At 40.3% G+C, this 20,313-nt stretch overlaps 2 protein-coding genes across 3 annotated transcripts; both read right to left on the bottom strand.

The window, feature by feature from the left end:
• Positions 1-7,698: 7,698 nt before the first annotated feature.
• LOC135630933 (uncharacterized) lies at positions 7,699-11,815 on the bottom strand. Of its 2 annotated transcripts, none has more exons than XM_065138257.1 (6): positions 11,659-11,815; positions 10,683-11,577; positions 8,946-9,003; positions 8,747-8,830; positions 8,533-8,674; positions 7,699-8,394 (listed from the first exon to the last, which is right to left on the bottom strand). In XM_065138257.1, the coding sequence occupies exons 2-6, from the start codon at positions 11,182-11,184 to the stop codon at positions 7,999-8,001; spliced, it is 1,182 nt and encodes a 393-aa protein (XP_064994329.1). In that variant the 5' UTR covers positions 11,185-11,577; positions 11,659-11,815; the 3' UTR covers positions 7,699-7,998. The 2 variants fall into 2 exon arrangements, with proteins under 2 accessions (XP_064994329.1, XP_064994330.1); XM_065138258.1 differs by having other exon boundaries at positions 10,683-11,493; positions 11,659-11,797.
• A 1,766-nt stretch (positions 11,816-13,581) lies between these two features.
• LOC135581854 (uncharacterized) lies at positions 13,582-20,097 on the bottom strand. Its single transcript, XM_009386677.3, has 7 exons — positions 19,854-20,097; positions 19,549-19,753; positions 18,788-18,989; positions 18,380-18,573; positions 17,886-18,039; positions 15,181-15,345; positions 13,582-14,271 (listed from the first exon to the last, which is right to left on the bottom strand). Exons 1-7 carry the CDS (start codon positions 20,026-20,028, stop codon positions 13,825-13,827), a joined length of 1,542 nt encoding a protein of 513 aa, XP_009384952.2. The 5' UTR covers positions 20,029-20,097; the 3' UTR covers positions 13,582-13,824.
• Between the last annotated feature and the right edge of the window lie 216 nt (positions 20,098-20,313).

Here is a 20,313-nt window from a genome sequence, read left to right as displayed (position 1 = left end):
AGGTTGGGATGGCTGAGTTCGAGCTGCGGCTCGACGTTGACAACTATACTTGATGGTGCTCAAGGCAAGCGAGGCGCTTGGTAAAGGATAAGACCATGTAAGGTGGAATGAGTTGCTCAGCGATCGAAAGAGTTGTGCAAAGCTCACAGAGGTGAGGGGAATTGCTAACTCGAATTCGGTACTCATGCATGGGCTTGTATGTGGATGATGGAATGTTCGCGGCCATCCCAAGGCGACCGAAACTCGGCGCCATGGAGCATTAAAACTTTCTCTTCGGCATGTGAAGGATACGTCCGTAGGAAGCTGAAGTGTGCAGCGGGGGCTGTATTGACGTGGAGTCGCAATCTAGCAAGCGCGTTTGCAGGAGGCAGAACAATGCACAGTTTGTTCAGCAAATCAAAGTAGTCCAAGGGGATGGTGGTCTCCAAAACTTTCAAAGAGAAAGAAGCAAAGAGAGATGTTGCTCTAACGGGGTAGATATCCAGGAGGGAAAGGTCTCGGTTCTCCAGAGGGAGAATCATGTGCAACAAATCGCACATGTTGAGGAGGAGTACCTTAAAAGAAAAAAAACAACTCTATGAAGCTCAATGGATCAAGCGAGCGGCAAGGAGTCATCGCATGATCTCGCTGGACAGAATGTATTGGTGGATGCATTGCGAGATCAAGTGGGGGAGCGACCCAAAGCAACACAAATGAAGGCACACTTGGAGTCGATATGAAGATCAGACTTAAGGGAGGGCTGACCTGTGGAATGGTGGGCGCAAGAGCCACCATCAACCCAATGCAAAAATGAGGAGCAGAGCAACTTGGGTGTAACTTGGCGAAGTACCCAAGCCGCATGAAGTGAGCCGACATAGAAGATGAAATATGGAGCGGAGACATAGAGCTTTCCTTGGACAGAGGTCAAGGACATAAACTCTTGCAGAGGCAAGAGCAGGATCATGTTGTTCTATGGGTCCTTCATTCTGATGGAGCGGACTCATCTTGCATGGTGCCAAAGAGGAAGGGAGTTTCTGGGCACATGCACTTTATCTCGGAGAAGCATTTGATGGAGGAACTAAGACGACTCAACTTGCGGAGGCGAAGTTGGGTTCAGAAGACCTTGGCACGGGGCAAGAGGATGTAGAGGTGGGTACTCTTGAAGAATATGCCATAGTGTTGTCATTCAAGTTGCCATGAAGGAAGCGATGCGCAGCGGAGATTGTGCTGGTAGGGGCAGAGGCCTAGGTTCCAGACAATAGTGCACTAATTTCATCGAAGTCGGTGGACTTCGGGAGCTACTAGGCGACGGATTGTCCTAGAGCCGTGCTTCATCTAGGTGTGACCCAAGAACGGGTGGATGACTGTCAATTGCCGAAGGAGCGAACTAAATCGAAGGTGGAAGAGACCTTGTGATGTATTGGCCGAGGCCACATATGGAGGGATTACAATTCGAGTTCATCTCACAAGGATCATAATGCAATGGAGATGTCACCAGGAGGCGACATGGTGCAGCGGATCGTGGTGGAACAGTTCGTGACAATGCGATACACACGATATAGTCCCGTGAGAGACTATATCTTACGGAGGTATGATCGGGAGTTACTAGGAGCTCCACTTTAATGAACAACACGACGACAAGAAGGGTTATGGATTCAAGGAGTGAAGGCCATGGTACCGTAGAGGCGGGTCTTCCGTACGTGCATCGAATTTTGCATCGGATGAAAGCCTTGGTCATCAGCATATGGGGGTTGTGTTCCACCGAGGGAAAAGTTCGAATGCAAGTACCAATGAGTCCCATGGGAGGGACTTGATCATATAGAGGTATGATCGGAGCGGTTGGAGAGTGGACTACTCCAAAGCTCATATTCGCTTAAGGGAGCCCGACAAGTCAGAAGACAAGGTCGAGTAAGCGAATGTTGATACCAATGAAGTTAAGGAGAACAGAATTGGTGCGAACCCTGCAATAAGATGGTGGAGGCCATGCGCGAGAGTTGTAGTCTGTCTTTCCATCGACAAATGAGAACTGCTTGGAGAACACAAAGGTGTTGAAGCAATGGGTCGAAAGGGGCGAAGAAGCGATGACAAGTCCAGAGGCACTTAGCTACCCAAAACAAAGCATCAGTTAGAATGGATGTGGACTCGAAGGAGTGCCACAGAGGCAGATCTACCGATCGTGAGGAAAAGGGATGTATATGCGAGGTGACGGATAGTAGGGCCATGGCCATGGCAGCGCTATGGTATCGTAGAGGCGGGACTTCCGTAAAGTCATCGATCCCTTGTTCTCATGGAGGAGAGTGCTTGGTCATGAAAGGGGCCGAGGAGGTGGAGCATGCAGAGGCAAACTCCAAGTATCAGGACAAGGTTGAAGGGCAAGGGCCAATGAATTTCGTAAGACCGGTGTCAACGAGCTTCTCATCAGGATAGCCAAAAGTGAAGACCTTCGAGTCATGCAAGAGTGTATGACCAAGGAACGAAGCAAGCAGTATACGGTGTTGTACCTTTGTAACTCTATGGAGTAGGCGGCAGGGTTGATGGAGAAGATGGTATAATCTCAAAGGCGACCAAAACTATTAAAGGCTTACTCCAAGTTGGGGTGAAAACTTCCTACATTCCAGAAGTTTGATGGCATTGAGAAGATGAATCTCAGTAGCTAACTTAATGCAAGGAGTGCAAAAACTTCGAGTGCTTCAGAAGTGTGAGGAAAGAGAAGGCGAAGGTCAGTAATCAGCTTGATGCATGAAGTACAACCCTTGAGGAGGCGAGCGAAGTCAAGTAACCATTGCCTTCTCAACTCTTAAGAGAATAGTACCCCAATTCTCTTATCTATCCAGTAGAGGAGCTCTACACAGGTTCAAAGACCCTTCGAAGATATTAGAAGATAATAGTTGTTAAATCCTCACCAATGGTGATCAATGCTACTCACCAATGGTGATCAATTCTACTGAGAGTAGAGTATGCGCTTCATTTCCCAACAGAATGCCAATCGAAAGCGGAAGTGATGCGAATATACTTGGAAGTGACAACTAAGTGAAAGAAGACTCGATGGGTAAATTTTGTGGAGGAAGGACCCAAAACTTCAGAAGTTTGCGAGGCGATGCTCGTTAAAGCTTCAACAAGCATCCACTCAGTTCAAGCAGCATGAGGCATTTGAGAGACTAGCGCATAGTAAGGACGGTCTTTTCCTTCATCTGGAGGATCCGTAGGAACCAACAGAGATCAACACAACTTAGCCAACCCCACACTAGAGTCAGAGTCATTGGCGAGTTGAAGCAGCATAGCAGATCAAAGATTCGACTACTCAAAAACAGCAGCGGAGAGCATTTGGGAGCCAAGAGACGCATTACAGCTGGAGCAGAAGATTGAAGACTCAGTAAAGGCGAGGAGTTGCAGTGTCGGCAAAGGCTTCGACGAGGACGTCGAAGGAATAAGTGGGGGAGAATGTCACGGATAAAGTTCTAAACATGATGTTTAATGTAATACTTATGTATGTCTGTTTGTTCATGCTTTGCACAACATGTAGAGGAACAGTCGAAGGCTTAACAGCCCCATTTTAGTTGGGTTTGGTGGCCTTCTTAGGCTTGTAAATAAAGGTTGTGTCATGTGGACACTTGTGAGAGATATTCGGTCTGTAGTGGACCATTTTGACCCTTTGTTGTGCAACCGTTCAAAGCTTGTAAAGTCTATTTGTAATTTGCATTGTCTATGAAGTGTTTCTTGGAATGTTTGGTTGTGGGTCCCGAGTGAGGCGCTTTCTCTAACCCATTTTCTCTTTTGTAGGTCCTAAGGGACCATGGGAGATTTTGGGGACAAACACGCAAGGGTGCCGCACGACTTAGGCAAAATCAACTAAGTTCGTGACATTCTGGCTCAATGAATTATTATCTTCATAATAATTCACTTGACTTATCGATTACGGACGTACTAAGCCACTACGCTGCAATCCCCATACGATACAAGTGAATCCACTCCATTGGACCTGTCTGTCCTCAGTTATCATATACCTTTAGTCCCTCATCCATCTAATATTCCAGAGATCGTATATCGGCCATAGTGCTATCAGACCCATACGGTTGATACTCGAGACTCGCTATAATCGGATTCTCTTAGAGAACTCATTCTCTCTCAATCTGAATGACCCTGGCTAGGGATTTGTTTGAGTAAGAATACATGAGACATTTCTCTCATGACACTGAGAGTGGATGGTCCTCTATCGACATTCAATAGCCCTCATAAGGTTGACTACCATTCCCGATGATCGACTGTATTAGATTTGGGACATCCAAACATATAAGTCTAGTATCAAATAGTGGAGCACTCATACAGGACATCCTTGGTGTCTCAAGTCTAAGGACCAGATACACCACTAGGACTACGGAATCGCTGTCTGACAATGAGGCATCATCAACCATTCAGCATTCTGTAAGCGGATCAATCAATTTGAACTCATTCCCCAATGAGCACATGTATTGTATCATTAGTGTCCCCACACGAGCAGCTTTGAGACCAACTGCATCCATCATATGGATGGGTATACAATATACTAGTTTATCCAGTTATCTCGATTTCCCTCTCGAGTAACCTATGGCCGGGATTATTTAAGATCTGCGTTTAAAGACGAATCGGTCTCATTATCGTGATCCCATCACGATCCAATTCCCATTGCATAGATCCAAGGACATCACAATATATATATGCATATATGCAACAAGCAATATAAAGTGATAAATGCCAAAATATAATAAGCAAAAAATACTGTGTCAAGTCACACGTGTTATCACTCTCGTGATTGGCTTGCAAGGCACTTATGACTAGCACTATGTACCACCTAAGAAGAATTCTGAGTGTAAGTACCAGTGAGTTACATGGGGAGGATTGATAGAGCTCATATTCACTTAAGAGAGCTCAATAAGTTGGAGGACAAAGTTGAGTAAACAAATATTGCTACCAAGGAAGCTAAGGAGAACAAAACCAACATGAGCCCTGTAATATGATGGTAGAGGCCATGCATGAGAGTTGTAGTATGTCTTTTTATTGACCAAAGGGAACTGCTCAGAGAATACAAGGGTGTTGAAACAGGTGGTCGAAAGGAGCGAGGAAGCGACAAGTCTAGAGGAACTTATCTACCGAAAACCAAGCATCAGTTAGAATGAATGTAGACTCGGATGAGTGTTGCAGTGCCATAGAGGCTAATCTACTAATTTCAAAAAAAAGGACGCATATGTGAGTTAACAGATAATAGGGTCATATGCATGGCAACGCCATAATATCATATAGGCAAGACTTCTATGGAGTCATCGATCCCTTGCTCTCATAGAGGGAGAGCGCTTGGTCGTAAAAGGGGTCGAGGAGGTAGAGAATGTAGAGGCAAACTCTAAGTACCGAGATAAGATTGAAGGGCAAAGGCTAGAGAACTTCGTAAGACCAGTGTCAATGGGCTTCTCATCAAAATAGTTGAAAGTGGGAGACTTTAGATCGATGGAGAAGTGTGCTTGACTATGGAATGAAGAAGGTAGTATGCGATGTTGTACCTTTTCTACTCAAAGTAGGCGACATAAATGATAGAGAAGATGGTATAATCCCAGAGATGACCAAAACTATTTGATACTTACTCCAAGTCGGGGCGAAATTTTATTCTTTTTGGGCAAAACTTTTTTCATTCCAAAAGTTTGATAGCAATGAGAAGGCAAATTGTAGTAGCTAACTCAACGCAATGAGTACAAATACTTCAGGTGCCTCGGAAGTATAAGCAAAAAGTAGGCAAAGGTTAGTAACTAACTCAATGCATGAAGTACAACCCTCGAGAAGGCAAGCGAAGTCAAATAACCTCTGCCTTCTCAACGCTTAAGAGAATGGGTGAATCTAAGTACCTTAATTCTCTTATTTATCTAGCAGAGGAACTCTGCACAAATTCAAAGACTCTTCGAAGAAAGTGAAAGATAATAATTATTAAATCCTCACTAATGGTGATCGGTGCCACCAAAAGTAGACTGTTCGTTTTATTTCCCAATGAAATGTCAATTGAAAGCGAAAGTGATGTGAACCTATTTAAATGTGATAACTATGCAAAAGAGGAATCGATAGAAAAATTTTATGAAGGAAAGACCTCAAAAACTTTGAAAGTCTGTAAAGCGATGCTCGTTAAAGCGCCAACAAGCATCCATCTAATTCAAGCGGCATAAGACGTTTAAGAGACTAGCACATAATAATGAAGTTTTTTTCCTTCATCTGAAGGATCCCAAGAACCAATAAGGATTAGCACAACTTAGCTGACCCCACACTAGATTTAGAGTCATTGGTGAGTTGAAGCAGCATGACGGATCAAAATTCGACTACTCAACAACAGTGATATAAAGTAGTTGGGAGACAAGAGGTGTATTACAATTGGAGCAAAAGATTGAAGATTAAATAAAGGCAAGGAGGCAGCATCAGCAAAGGCTTTGATGAGGACGCCGAAGGAAAATGTGAGGGAGAATATTATAGAAAAAACTATAAATATGGTGTTCGATATAATGCTCATGTCTATATGTGTCTTTCAATTTTATTCATACTTTGCACAGCATATAAAAGGCTTGTATTAGTCGTGACAGTCCTATTTTAGTTAGCTTTTGTTGTTGTTTCAGGCTTATAATCGTAGGTTATGTGTAATCATCACGTAGAGATAAAACTACTTAGAAATAGAGCATCCAAATAATCATTTTGGGGGTTTTCTAGCTTCGCAAAGTAGTACGGAGTATCAACTATCACAACACCCAAAAGCTATCTAAGTGACACATGGTCGAATGGGTCTTTAGGGTAGTGTCTGGGGCTTAATGGGTCATGTAAGCACTTGTGAAGATTTTTAACTGTGATAAACCACCTTAGACTCTTTGTCTATGATCGTCCAAAACTTACAAAGTTTATATTTATAATTTACATTGCCTATCAAATGTTGAGATTGACCATGTACATACAGGCACCATACAAATTAAACAAAACCCTATGACACTACATTATATGATCTCTCTCTCTTATATATATATATATATATATATATATATACACACACGAGATCACATAAGTCATGTCTCTTTAATCATGCTGTGGCAAAAGCCATCTTATATAGTATAAGATTTCACATAAACCAATTGTTGGATAAGCATGAGGTCGTAATTGTAGGTATTACCACTACACAATTGATCACGCTTTACACAGAATTTTACCAATAATTACTTTCATTTAATAGTTGGTATATCCTACTCTTTAACCATCAATTCAAAGACCATTCAAAGACCAATAATGGAATCAATAAAAGCTTGCTAGTGGCTCTGATACGGGCTTTCATTATAAACCGTGCATAGATTGTCGATGATTAGAAAAGTTTTGAGTGGCACATTCATCCTAAATCAGCAATGTGCCACCTAGTAGTCTGCCAAATCTGCAGAGGAATCAAGGACGAGTCAAATCACTAGTTAGTACAACCAAATCATGTCACCAAGTACACACAAGAGCGTTTTATACCTCATCTAAGAAAAGAAATCCTTGATCACAACAATAAATTGAGCGTTCTCTGCTTAAGATATCATTAGCCCCAGTCCCTGTCAGTTTACTTCTAAACACAAACCAGACGTTTCCATGGTTCAATGAGATGAACCTGAGCTGGGCAATGATTTCATAGCAATCATTTGTCGACCACCAACTTCACAGTGCCCACCCAGCAACCATTGAGAGGAGAATATCTCAGAGCCACTGGGGACCTGCAAATAATTGTTGACATGTGTTGGCACCTGCACAACTGAAGTTGTGTTCCCTGGTCCATCACACAAAAGGAAGGCAACATGATGCAACATTGTTTCTTCTCTAGAATAAACATTGGCCTCTTTGCTCTCTGGAGTCCATTTACAAACCAAGAAGCACAAACCTCACTTGCAATTTTATTTACACAGGGCTGCTACCTTCACTTCTGCAAGGGATATCCCACCAGCAGTATCAATGGTTTTTTATAGATTATGGTTGGAGAACTCACCTGTCTTCGAGCAGCTAAGGAATGCTCAGCTCATCCACAGCTCTTGACAATTCTAAGTCAATTCCTACCATAAGCTCCTGACCTGTATTGATCTTCTCTTCTCCTTTAGAGTCCGACTTTCCCTTGGCCTCGTCAGCTGCTTCCATGCTCGAGGATGCAGCTGCGATGCACCCCTCGAAACGGAAGCAGCTGATGAGGTGGTCATTTGTCAGTCCAGCAGCCTGCATGAAGGAGTATATGATTGTTGGGCCCACGCTGCGAAAGCCCCTTCGAACCAAGTCTTTACTTATGACATCTGCTTTTGGAGTCTTCACGGGAACTTGACGTGGATAACGGAATTTGCTGACAATGGGTTTGTGGTTCACAAAACTCCAGCAGTATCTCTCGAACGATCCAAACTCATCTACTATCTGTCATGATATATCAAAAGAACGGTAGGTAAGACCGGTGGTGTAGCAACTCAGATCACAAAATATTAATCCTTGCTTGTTTACTTGTTTCAGAAATTATAAGTAAATTACAGTAAAAGAAATGGAAGAAAGATTGACCTTGAGTATCTGGCGTGCATTCTCAATGATGGCTCTCAGCTTTGGCTCTGACAAAAGGGAGCTAGCAGTGCTTCCAGGCACCACAATCTTCTTCTCATTCAATTTGGAAACTGCAACAGGGTCGAAATCCAAGAAAACTTCCCTGAAAAGGTGCTCCCATAAGTCCTAAGGTAATGATTGGCATTCTAATTTTTTCAACAGTTCTAACCAGTACCTAAACATGTGCCTTTTGCTGAGGATAACAGGCCACGTAAGTTCAGCTAATGCACCTGATAGTACAAGAAGTTCAAATAATTTCCTGCAGATTTTTTGGTGTACCAGACACCAAGAAAAATCATTATTAGTTCACAAACTGTGCACCAGAAAGTTCTAATCTCTCTAGAAAACTGAGAAAAAAGGTCATTGTTGTATACTTATCATCATGGACAGGAACTCCCCATTCTTCATCATGAAAACAAGCATAACATGGTTCTGTTGTAACACAAAAAAAGAAAAATAAAACTAAGCTTTATTGCGTAACAGACTAAAAGAAATAACAAATATATATGGAGAACAAGTTCTATTGATAAATAAAAAGAATGTAAGCAAATCATAAAGTGAAGGCAACAAACAATTCCAACTAAGAAGCAAATAATAAAAAGAAGCAGCCTTGGACAGCAAGGCCGAATCAGATGTTACATTCCAAAAAGAACTTAAAACTTTAAAAATGTGATGGTTTACAACAAAACAGGAATTCACTAATTTTCTTGATGCTATAGATTTTGCAGATACCACACAGATATTTTGAGGCAAATTGTAAGAAGACCTGACAAAATCAAGTATAATATCAAAATGAAAGTCCAACAAACTTAGTTAATGTGCCCCCCCCCTCTCCTTCCCCCTGATCATCAACTTTGGGTACTAACATTAAATCAGTAAAAAGTTGCACAAAAACCAAAAACTGACTTAGAATGCCACACTGATGATATTGAGAATTGTTCACATAAGACTATAACCGAACAAACTCTTTTGATGTTTACATTAAATAAACCAACTCAACAAACAACCTGCAATGATTTTTATATCACAAAACTAAGGACTTGGAGCTTTGTTCTTTTCTTTTTATAAGACTGGTGGTTCCTAGTGTGGCTCCTGATAAATTATGCAAATGTTCACCATGATGATTAAAATCCTACATAAACTAGGATCCTGATATCAATATCACCAGGTTAAACTTTTGCCTCACCAAGACAAAGATATTAGATCATTCGTTTACCAAACCGATAGAATTAAATGGTTAGTCTTCTCTTCAAACTAAGCCAATATCTTCTTGGGTTTTAGCAGAGCATTCCAAAAAGTGCATTGACAGGATAAAGTGTACACACACACATATATACATATATATACATATACATACATATATATACATATATATACATATAGATACATATCTGTGTGTGTATTAAATTCTGGTTGAATTACTTCAGTTACATAAAGGGTACTGTTTGTTAAATGAATATAGCCTCTGCAACACCAGTTCATACATACTATTGAGATGATTCCACCTTTTGAACACAAGGAATAAAGCCTCATCCCTAAACGCTAGAAGATATTAAATAGCTAACCAGCCAAAAGAATAATTATGAGACTAATAAAAAGAGGACTAAGGAAGAAGTCCGCAAAGACGAGAAACCTATCTAAGAAAACCAACTCCAACAAACCATTCTTTTATGCCACTCTAGTTAGATCTTTCCTCTTCTCTTTTTCTTAACTTCCCTTCTGAACTTTCACTTAACAACTAGGTGCCTCAAGAATTTCCAAACACTGTGCTGACACCAAATTCTTCATACAAACAGGAGACATTCTTCTCTTACACCTACGCTGGGCAACATTGTATTTTATCGCAATACTAAAGTGTTTCCAACCAAAAACTTGCCAGGACCAACACAGTGGAAAGGTTTTCCAAAAACTAAATTAAAAATGTGAAAGACCATAGAATGGAGAAACTGAAAATGTCATAACTTCACTCTTATATGTTAATGGTAAGTATGTAAAAAAACCCTAAACAAGTGATTCCATCGAAGACCAAACGATTGCTCAACTCCATAAAAGAAAGTAGGACAGCCACTGTCAGGAGTAATCCAAAAGGCAGGGGAAGCAAATAAACTCACCCGTATTGGGCGTTACCCAGGCGCACTTCCTCTTTCCCTGCACCAGATCCAACGGGGGCATCGCTGCATCATCTGAAATATTCTTGTCCACCTTAGTCACAATCTTGCCTGTCCTTGGAACGCTCTGCCTGCGCTTGCTGATTAAGCTCGCCCTACCGATCCTGCCTGTGGAGGCTCGGCTGCAAAAAGAATCAGTGGATGCCTCGGAGGAGCAAGAAGCATTCATCGACAGGTTCGACGGCAACAGCATCTCATGCCTCCTAAGAGCTGAGGAAGCACTTAAGCTAGACCTAAAATGCGGCAGATCCGCAGTAGGACTGGAAGTCTTCTTCTTCTCCTCAGTTGCTGCAACCTCTGCGCCGCCCTCAGTTTTACTCAAAGGCTTCGATGTTGGTTTCTGAGCGGTTGCCACTGACCTGGCCTTGTTCCCTCCGGGGACAAGAACCGGCCTTGCCTCAGGATCGGCCACGTTGAGAGAACGAACCTTGGGAGCTCCCGACATGTCACCAACCTTTTCCACAGATCCAGCAATTTTGCGCCAAAATTGACCAAAACCCCTCACTCACCACAGCATAAACAAATCAAAATTCGAATTTTTCGGCGAGAATCTCAAGGCTCCTCTCCCCTCGCCGAGCAGCACTCCCAAGAACCAAACAGCCAGAGAAATCAAAAGTCTCCAACCCGAACCCAAAAAGGACCGAGAAAGCACTCTAGAAACCCTTTTTTTGATCCAAAACCTCCTTCGGCAGCACGGCCTCCACACCAACCTAGTATTTGCAAAGCAGCCATTCCCAATCTAACCCCCGAAACACTATCAAAACCGATGAAGGTCAAAATTAGTGCACATTGCGGAAACAGACGATAACCAACACCAACACGCGCGCATTCAGCGTCACTTCACAAGAAAACAAACCAGGAGCTTCAGAACCCTCAAATCGCGACCTAAATCCAGAGAAAGTGCTCGGAATCGACTTACCGGAGGGCCAATCGAGGAGGAGGAACCCTTGAAGGCGCCGATCCGGAGCCAAACGGGGAACGGAGTTGGGAAATGGAAGGGGACACGGAGAATGGGCGTTTCCAAGGAGAGAGAGAGACAGAGTCTCGTAGAGGAGAGAGAAGACGCCGCTTAGTGTTTTAAAAGGACGGACCGGAAGATACCGGTGGGGAGCCGGTGGACAACCGGATGACCCCGGTGGCTTTGTCCTTTCATCCACTTTTTTATAATGTAAACACCCAAAAGTGCCTCGTACTTCATATTTTTACGGATATTGCCACTACTCCGTGTCTCTGTCCGATATTATGTGGCCAACATATTACATAATAAATTGAAATATTTAATCTTTTCTTTCAAATTTACAACGCTTTTATTTCTTTTTCCAGTAATATATTCTTTTATATCGCCTACAGAACTATTGTCCAAATTACATATATATATATATATGTTAGTAATTTTTTATATTTATATCTTTATATATATATATATATATATATATATATATATATATATATATAACACTAAAAGCCTTACATTTGTGTGTCATTGTAGTTTATCTCTGTTGATTAACGACATCTAAACTCTAACTTAAATAACTCTCCTTAAAGATAGAAAACATACAGGATCGAATTATTATTGAAAGAATTAAAAAAATAAAATATTTTAAATTCAAGTTTTCTTTTCAATGATAAACATAATTACTAATAACACGAATTTATTGGATGGATGAATATGAAAGATCTAAAAAAGTATATATATATATATATATATAATTAATTAAAATTGGGAGAAGCAAATATGCTATTCCCAACCGGCTTATTATACTTATAGCAACTTAGGTGGCCTAAATTCAGAAATAAAATAAAAAAACAATGATTTAAGGTAATTGTTTTTGAAAAATGGTAAACAGTAAAAACTGGGTAAATGGCCCTACCAACATTAGAAGACAAACCTTCTGATTCCTGCATCTAGACTTCAAATCTAAACTTAGCATTCTATCCTACTTTTGTTCCTTTCTAACTTACTGCATGTTTTCAAGGAAAACTCTAAACATGTAAAACATGCAGTAGGCATAATTGTCTACCTAACTCAGGTGCTATATAGACTGCCTTTTACGAACAGTACGGCTCACTTGCATGTTTAGGTAAGTTGCACGAGTTGGCACCCAGCATGCATGGTAGGCCCCACAACTACAAATTAGAGGAAGAAATTACTATATAAAGAGTGCGATATAATCCATGATATTCAAACTCTAGTTGGCAACTATCCCAGTTGTACTCTGGTTAGCATCATAATGTTCTTCGGTAAGAAGCTTGCTCTGAAGGTATTTGATATTATTTATCTACGCGTGTTTATAGTCTGTAAGGTTGGCACTTACTAGGTACTTGAAACTGCAGCTTCTTGCTTGCGTCGACTCGATATCTGCTTTCTTAGACCAGTCTTGTTGTGTTAATTGCTTTAGCTGATTGATATGGCCACTGAACAAGATCTCAAGGGATCATACAAGTACACCTCCAGTTAAGCAGGTGGAATGATGAGCAACGCAGCGTTGCCCAGAGAGCCTCCTTAGTGTTAATGCCTTTTGACCCTTTCAGGGAGTTCTGTAACTTTTGTTCTCTGCCGTAGACTGATGAACTTGACTGAGGCACCATCATCATCACTGCGTATGACCACCACGAAGAGAGAGTGTAATCAGTACAACATCTCACAGGAAATTTAGTTTTCTAAACATGCCACAACAAGACCATTAACATTTTACACACAATCTTACATGGTCTTTTAGCACTGGGCACTAAAAGCTACGATAGATTGAATATGCAAATTAGGTTTTCTCTGGGTGAGGATGCTATCTCCTAATGATATAAACTTTCATGAACTTTATGAAGTACTACACATCCAGGGTGGTTGCATAAGAAACCTCGTGGCATTTGCATTGTGTCTAATCATTCAAAGTCAACAACATCACAAATTCCAAAGACGATTTATAAAATCCAGTTGGGTGTGGCCTTGAATATGATAGAAAGGCTTCTGCACGGGCATGATAAGTGAAGAACTAGCTCGGTGACACTGAAATGGCTGTTAAATGTGTCTCAACTGAAGCAACAGTGAGTGCGGCGAGAGAACACTTGGTAGCTAGCCTTTGCAACCTTAATATGAAGATAGTAATGGCTCAACTGGAACAGCATATGGTGAGTTCCAATCTGCATCGAATATCTCTTGCAACTGTCCTACAAGGGCAGGATGGTATGTTCCAAAGCTGACACCTGCTGTCGTGTAGAAGTAATCCCATATAAGATTGCTGGTTCCGATGTGTGCCCGAACATCACTGACAGCATATTTGCCATGGTTGACACGAGTATAACCAGGGTACACACTTCCAGTAGCATTTTTCTTTGATAATGCAGCTCCAGTTTTGTCATAACCAGGCACCTTGTAGTACTTGATATTAACTTGACCTCGACAGTGGTTTCGCTTAGAAGATAGGCATAGAACATTAGAGTATAGGAGGGACTTCAGATATTGATCTGTGCTCTCAATAAAGTGTGTCCAATAGGCTACTAGTATGTTGACTGTTGCATGCTTGGAGAAAATGACCTGTTTTCAGATGCTCTTTTAGACAACAATCATGTGAAACGACTTGTTAAAATTATATGTAATTTAGAATTTAAAGAGAAAATTAACAGAAAGATCACAATAAAAAGATCATTTCTTACCTTATTATCTCCAGATTGTGAGCTATGACCCATCACATAAGATGTAAATATCAAAGATGAACAGTTCATTTATAAACTTATAACCTAACAGTGAAAAAATGTCGCAGAATTCTCCAATACAAGAGAAGTGAAGCAACAAGTGCATATATATATGTGCAGATTATCTTCCCATTTAATGATGCAACTAGCCCAAATTATTATGATTGATATGCTATGTGGCTTTGAGTTTAGCTGCCGGTTTTGAGTTTCAAAGGACCATGCATGTGATTTTTTTTTTTCCCATATCTCATTACGATAAACTAAGCCAAAAAAGTCAACTCGGGTGAAAGCAACACAGGGATTCTCCTCCAAGTAAACAAGAAAGTTGTATCTCTGCTAGATTTTTGAAATTTTTATCTTTCTTCTTTTACCTTATGCAAATCAATATATACCAAAAATAAATCTTAACTTCCAGCACTGAGTCTAGCTGCCGGTTTTGAGTTTCAAAGGACCATGCATGTGATTTTATTTTTTCCCATATCTCATTATGATAAACTAAGCCAAAAATAACAATTAAGTAATAGAATGCTTGGTGAAAATGATGTTAAGAATTAAAATAATTGCTTGACCATATCAATTCTTCTAATTCATTTAAACCTAATTCCCAGATTTTTCATCAAAATTCAGGCCACAATATCTGAATAAGGAACAAGTATTGCAATGTGCACCAAATTGAGAATCCCTTAACTCCAGTATAAAGTAAATATCAAACCAAGACACTAAATTGCATAATGAAGGCATGATTATTCACCTCTGATATTGCAGATGAGAGGGAGGGCCAGTAGACCGTTTGTTTTAGATATTGTGATTGACCAAGCCAATCCATGGTGCTAATCCTAACAATTCCTCCAAATCGTACAGATTTGATCGTCTCCACCCATCCTTGTTCATCAGCCTGGAACTTACCAAATGAAAGCTGCATGACGTATGTCAACAAAGAAATAAAGAATCAATACAAGATACCAGAAAAAAATATATTTTGTATGTTCTCATCATATGCAAGAGATGTAGGAACAACATCTATTATTGGAGATGAACAAGATGTTTACGGAGGGAAAATTCATACAGTTGTAGAGCTTGTTATATCTTAAGTGAACGGCCCAAAAGCAGCTGGTCAATCCCCAAAAAATATCTGGGTTTCACAATCGATCTCTACTAGTCCCAATATGGTGACCATGTGGAATCAGATTCAACTGATCCTGTGAACTATGAGTATGCCCAGAATTTCTGGGTTAAACAATCAGAGCCAATTCGAACCAATGGTTAGCTTTATAGCAGGTATATATACCCAGTCAAATCTTGCAAACTATTACATGAAATAAAATGATTTAATGTAATTTTGATGTTTACAAAAAGACCTCCAAATCCACTAATTTGGTGAGATGAGTTGATTTAAATTATCAACATGAGGGTAAAGGAAGACCAAACAATGATTTTATGGCTCGTAATCTGACTACAGATATTGTATTTAGTCGAGCTCAATGGCAAGATACTGAATAATTGAAACTACAAATAAACTGATGATAGCACTTGGACTTGTTTTATATTGTTTGAATTAAATTGGATAGTTTTGTTATACAAATCCCTAAGTATCCTCTTGTGACTTCTGTAGAAGGATCATGTTTATGTGACAAGATACAAATATCAATTTGAAAATTCATCATTAAAAAATCAAGCTTCCCGTATGTGATACATGAAAACTAATACAAACAGCAGTAAAAACAATCCTGGTCGAACCACCTATTGCAACTTAAATTAGAATGCAAGACGAACAAGTACGAACAAAAATGGGCAGCTAATAAGCTCATTTAGTCCCTGAATATAAATGCTTGAGAGGTCCAAGCAACAACATACCTTAATATACATACTATTAACTTGTTCCTGTTCTAGACAACAATTATTGTGTTTAATCCAGCAATTATCATTCCAGAAACAAAGCTTTAAGCAAAACAACAAAAAGAATATGCTATGAACAGTAAAAACAAATATCCTACTTCTATAAATGACTTTTAATCTCTCAAATCAATTAACAGGTAGGCTGAAACAACTCTTGAAGCACAAACATGACTCCATAAACTGTAAGTGACGAATCTAGGCCCTCAATGTCTCTGGAGATATGATTAAGGCCTTGAAAAAATGGCTACAATTATACTTGCTGATGGCTTTTATTCTGTCAAAATTAAATTAAGAAGGGACTGTGACAAACCTTAAGCAAATATTAGAAGAATAATTTACTGAATGTTGCAGTTCCCAATCTCCTAAACATAAATAAGCCTCACTCAGTGCTAACTTGACAGAAGCAAGGTTCGTCGTGTTAGGTACTAGATCCATCTCGGCAATCTATCAAACTGCTATGTACAGATCAATGCCAGTGTACCGACACATGGTATGCTGGTATGCGCTCGTGTTTCGATGAGAAGGAAAAGGAAGGAGAAGAGGAAGGGCGATGGAGGAACAGAGAAGGAAGAAGAGGAAGCAATGGAGAAGGAAGAAGAAGAAAGCAGAGGTGGGGAAGAAGCAACAGCAGCGTAACTGGGAAGCAACAACAACAGCGGCGAGGCAGCAATGGCAGCAGCTGTAGCAGCAGCAGCATTGTATGCGAGAAGAGGGCTGGCATTCGCGAGCCCTAATTTGTTTTTTTAACGCCAACTTGGACAGGACCCCACCATTTTTATGATTATTATTATTATTATTATTTTAACCAGACCGTCCGAAACAAGGGTGGTCCACGTATTGGCCCACACATGGATCGGTATGTGCTGCTCATACTGTACCGTTTCAGGTGGTACAGCAGTCCTTGGACAGAAGTATAACATAATTCACATAAATATTTGTCTTTTCATGATTATGTACATCACATCTATCTACAAAATCAAGTGTAACATTAGCAAGTAATATGTCACTACTTTCTCTAAAAAAATTATACTCTTCTATGATGCATGCATTCCTTAAAAAGCTGTTGATACCATCTCACTACAATTGCTTAACATGAAACTTTGTGTTTCTTCTAAAGATCATAGACAGGTCATAAGGTTAGGTAGCTATATTTTTAGCTGGCTATGCCAGACCCAGGGAATATAGCTACAATGGAATATGCAGTAACAGGAATCTCATTAATGAAGATATCATATGAGAAAACATGGCCACAAGGAGAGTTGATATGCTATAACTGAACACTGAGATAATTGGGAATTCAAATAGGATTTAACCATTAAACATCAGAGCAGCAAAATTCAGAACCCGCAAATCACATCTAGATGGGCCAATGGGAGCCTGAGATGCACAGTTGGGATACTCCTATGACAGGAGAATTATCATATCAGCAAAGCTGCTTCATCAGGACAATATTAAATTATACAAAAAAAAATTCATCAAGCAACCATCTTTTTAGTGTGTTTACAGAATATTTACAACTTGAGAAACATGTTACGATGAAGAAGAGCTTAGAAACTTCACCTCTGGTGGTGCAAACGAAAGGTAGCTTGAATGATGTGACGTAGATGAAAAATTGGTTCCTGGAGTCTCAAATGGAATATGGAACATAAAGGGATCTGACAAGGCTGGATAGCCATTCACGTGAGGAATCTCAACAGAAAGAGGAAGTGGTGACCTGTTGATACAAAGAAAATTGGCACAAAACTTCATACACAACCTGAATAATATTTCTTCTGCATGTTCTATTTTCAAAGAAATATCTTACCAGAAGACCTTAAGGAACATAAGAGCGATATTATATATGAAGGCATTCATATGACACATTGTCATTAGGTATTATTTAATCGGAAAAAGCGGCACGTAGAATTTTAAAGTACACTGAAAAACTGTAGTACCCTAAAAAAATGCACATGAATTGCAGGACATGGCATGAGATAGTACACAATTCACCACCCACCAAGGCCTAAAATAATGTTTGAACAATATTACATGTTAAGCAAGTTTGAACCATATACCTGCATCTCTCCTTTTTGCGGATGAAATGTGACCAGCAAGGCATTTTTCTTTTAGCTTGCCATTGTTTATCCCAAACATTCTTTGTGTAGGCTGTTGAATTGAGAGAGGAAAGTGTCCACAGGTTGTTAAAATAGATCTCGAGCCTTCTGGCTATATCAGGACAGCCAACAAGATAAATGCCAACCTCTTTCACCTAGATAAGAGTTTGAATTTTGGAGAGCAAGTTAGTCAAGCAAATATTAATATATTAATTCTGGCTACTGTATCCAAGGAAAGATTATTCATCTTATAGTTAAAGAAATGACAACGATAACCAAATACCTAATATGAAAGTTCAATACAACAACCAAATTGAAGTTTGCCGAGAAAAATATAACTATGCCACATATTTGATTGCATATAAGAACCTGGGTTAGAGATTTCCAATCATTATTAGCTGATCCAATATACATGTCCTTGCCATCAGATATCCAGACTTTCGCATGGACAATGCCAGATCCCCACCAATCACCAAGCAGCAAGGTCACATTCTGTACATTCGATCTTCCTGAAGCAAGGTCAGCTGACTCTTGATCAAAGTCCGGAGAAAATCCAGAGTGCTGAATGATCCTAAATGTAAAGCAATGTTATCAAGAATCAATGAAAATCTTCCACAGAACAAGATGGATGACTTTGCCAAGAAATCATTGTTGACAAAGTTTACAGATTGTTCATTAACAGACAGTTGAAAACCATCTTTTAGAAAGTCATACCCCCATCATGCTGTGTGTCCAATATTCCCTAAAAAACTCATTGTTCGTTATGAACCTTCTAACTGCTGTATACCTTTTACACAATCTCCATGGCTTTTAAAATATAAAAACTTAGCCAAGAAGCATTAACAGAGCTGAAGGAACATTCAAGACTGACATAAAATCAGGCTAGCTAATTTGATCATATTTCACCACCGTTAATAGTAGTTCAGGTTGTCGAAGCAAATCTTTTTAGCATTTCAATTATTCCAAATATGCCTAAACTGTTTTTGCATTCTACACTCTTCCACCTTCTAAAATGCACCGAAATACCACATCTAAATCACCAGATTAACTCTTTAACAGGAAAAGAACCAGTTCCCATTCCCCAAGGAGAGATATTGACCCAGTTAACATTGGAACGCTAAGATGCTTACCTGAGACTAACGTTCCGATCGGCGGCATCCTCCAAAGACGTGTAAACGGCACGCCCTTCATCCGCTCCGAACTTCTTCATGTCCACCGCCGAGTATCCATAATCCCCCGATATGGGATTGCCGGGTTGCGCCAGAAGCTGCCAATACTGCGCGATTATATCCAACCTCTCGGTGGCGTTCCCCGCCAGCCACCGCATCACCTCCCCTGCACGGTCCAAGAGAGATCACCGTTCATGTATCCAACCCTAGATCAAGAAACCAACCAAAGACGGCCCCAATTATGATTAATTAATTAGGGTTGTCACCAGTGGAGAGCACGCCGGGGACGCGGGGGAGGAGGGGCATGTTGGTGGGGATCGACTGGACGAGCCACGCCTTGCATCGAGGAGAAGCGGCGGCGGCGGCGGCGGCGTCGAGGGCGAGAAGAGGCGAGCAGACCGCGAGGATGGAGAGGAGGGCGAAGGGTGATAAGGGCATCATCGCGGTCTCTCTCTCTCTCTCCTCTAACTCCACGTCTAAGACTCATATCGCAGAGCGGTCGAGAAATAGGCAACTATCACGGTAGGGATTCATAATTTTAACACGGCTGGATATTATATACGAAATGCCATATCAGCATATAATTTTATTGCGATCGGCTATATTGATGGGCGAATTTTTGAAAAAAAAAATCTTACTTCAAACTGGTCATGAATAACACTCTTAACTTTAAAATATATATATATAATATTTTTTAAAATAATTATTCTACATTTGTTAACTATT

This window comes from Musa acuminata, chromosome BXJ3-2, assembly GCF_036884655.1.
Source record: "Musa acuminata AAA Group cultivar baxijiao chromosome BXJ3-2, Cavendish_Baxijiao_AAA, whole genome shotgun sequence".
Taxonomy (NCBI): domain Eukaryota; kingdom Viridiplantae; phylum Streptophyta; class Magnoliopsida; order Zingiberales; family Musaceae; genus Musa; species Musa acuminata.
The sequence above is the reverse complement of the archived record's forward strand: the minus strand, read 5'-3'. Positions and strand labels throughout refer to the sequence as shown.

Coding starts and splice junctions, on each gene's coding strand:
- LOC135630933 (XM_065138257.1), bottom strand. CDS start 11,184: ATGTCGGGAGCTCCCAAGGTTCGTTCTCTCAACGTGGCCGATCCTGAG. Junction 9,004..10,682: donor CTGGGTAACGCCCAATACGG/GTGAGTTTATTT, acceptor GTGTTACAACAG/AACCATGTTATGCTTGTTTT. Junction 8,395..8,532: donor ATGCACGCCAGATACTCAAG/GTCAATCTTTCT, acceptor ATATCATGACAG/ATAGTAGATGAGTTTGGATC.
- LOC135581854 (XM_009386677.3), bottom strand. CDS start 20,028: ATGATGCCCTTATCACCCTTCGCCCTCCTCTCCATCCTCGCGGTCTGC. Junction 18,040..18,379: donor CGCAAAAAGGAGAGATGCAG/GTATATGGTTCA, acceptor TTGTATCAACAG/GTCACCACTTCCTCTTTCTG. Junction 15,346..17,885: donor TTTCGTTTGCACCACCAGAG/GTGAAGTTTCTA, acceptor TACGTCATGCAG/CTTTCATTTGGTAAGTTCCA.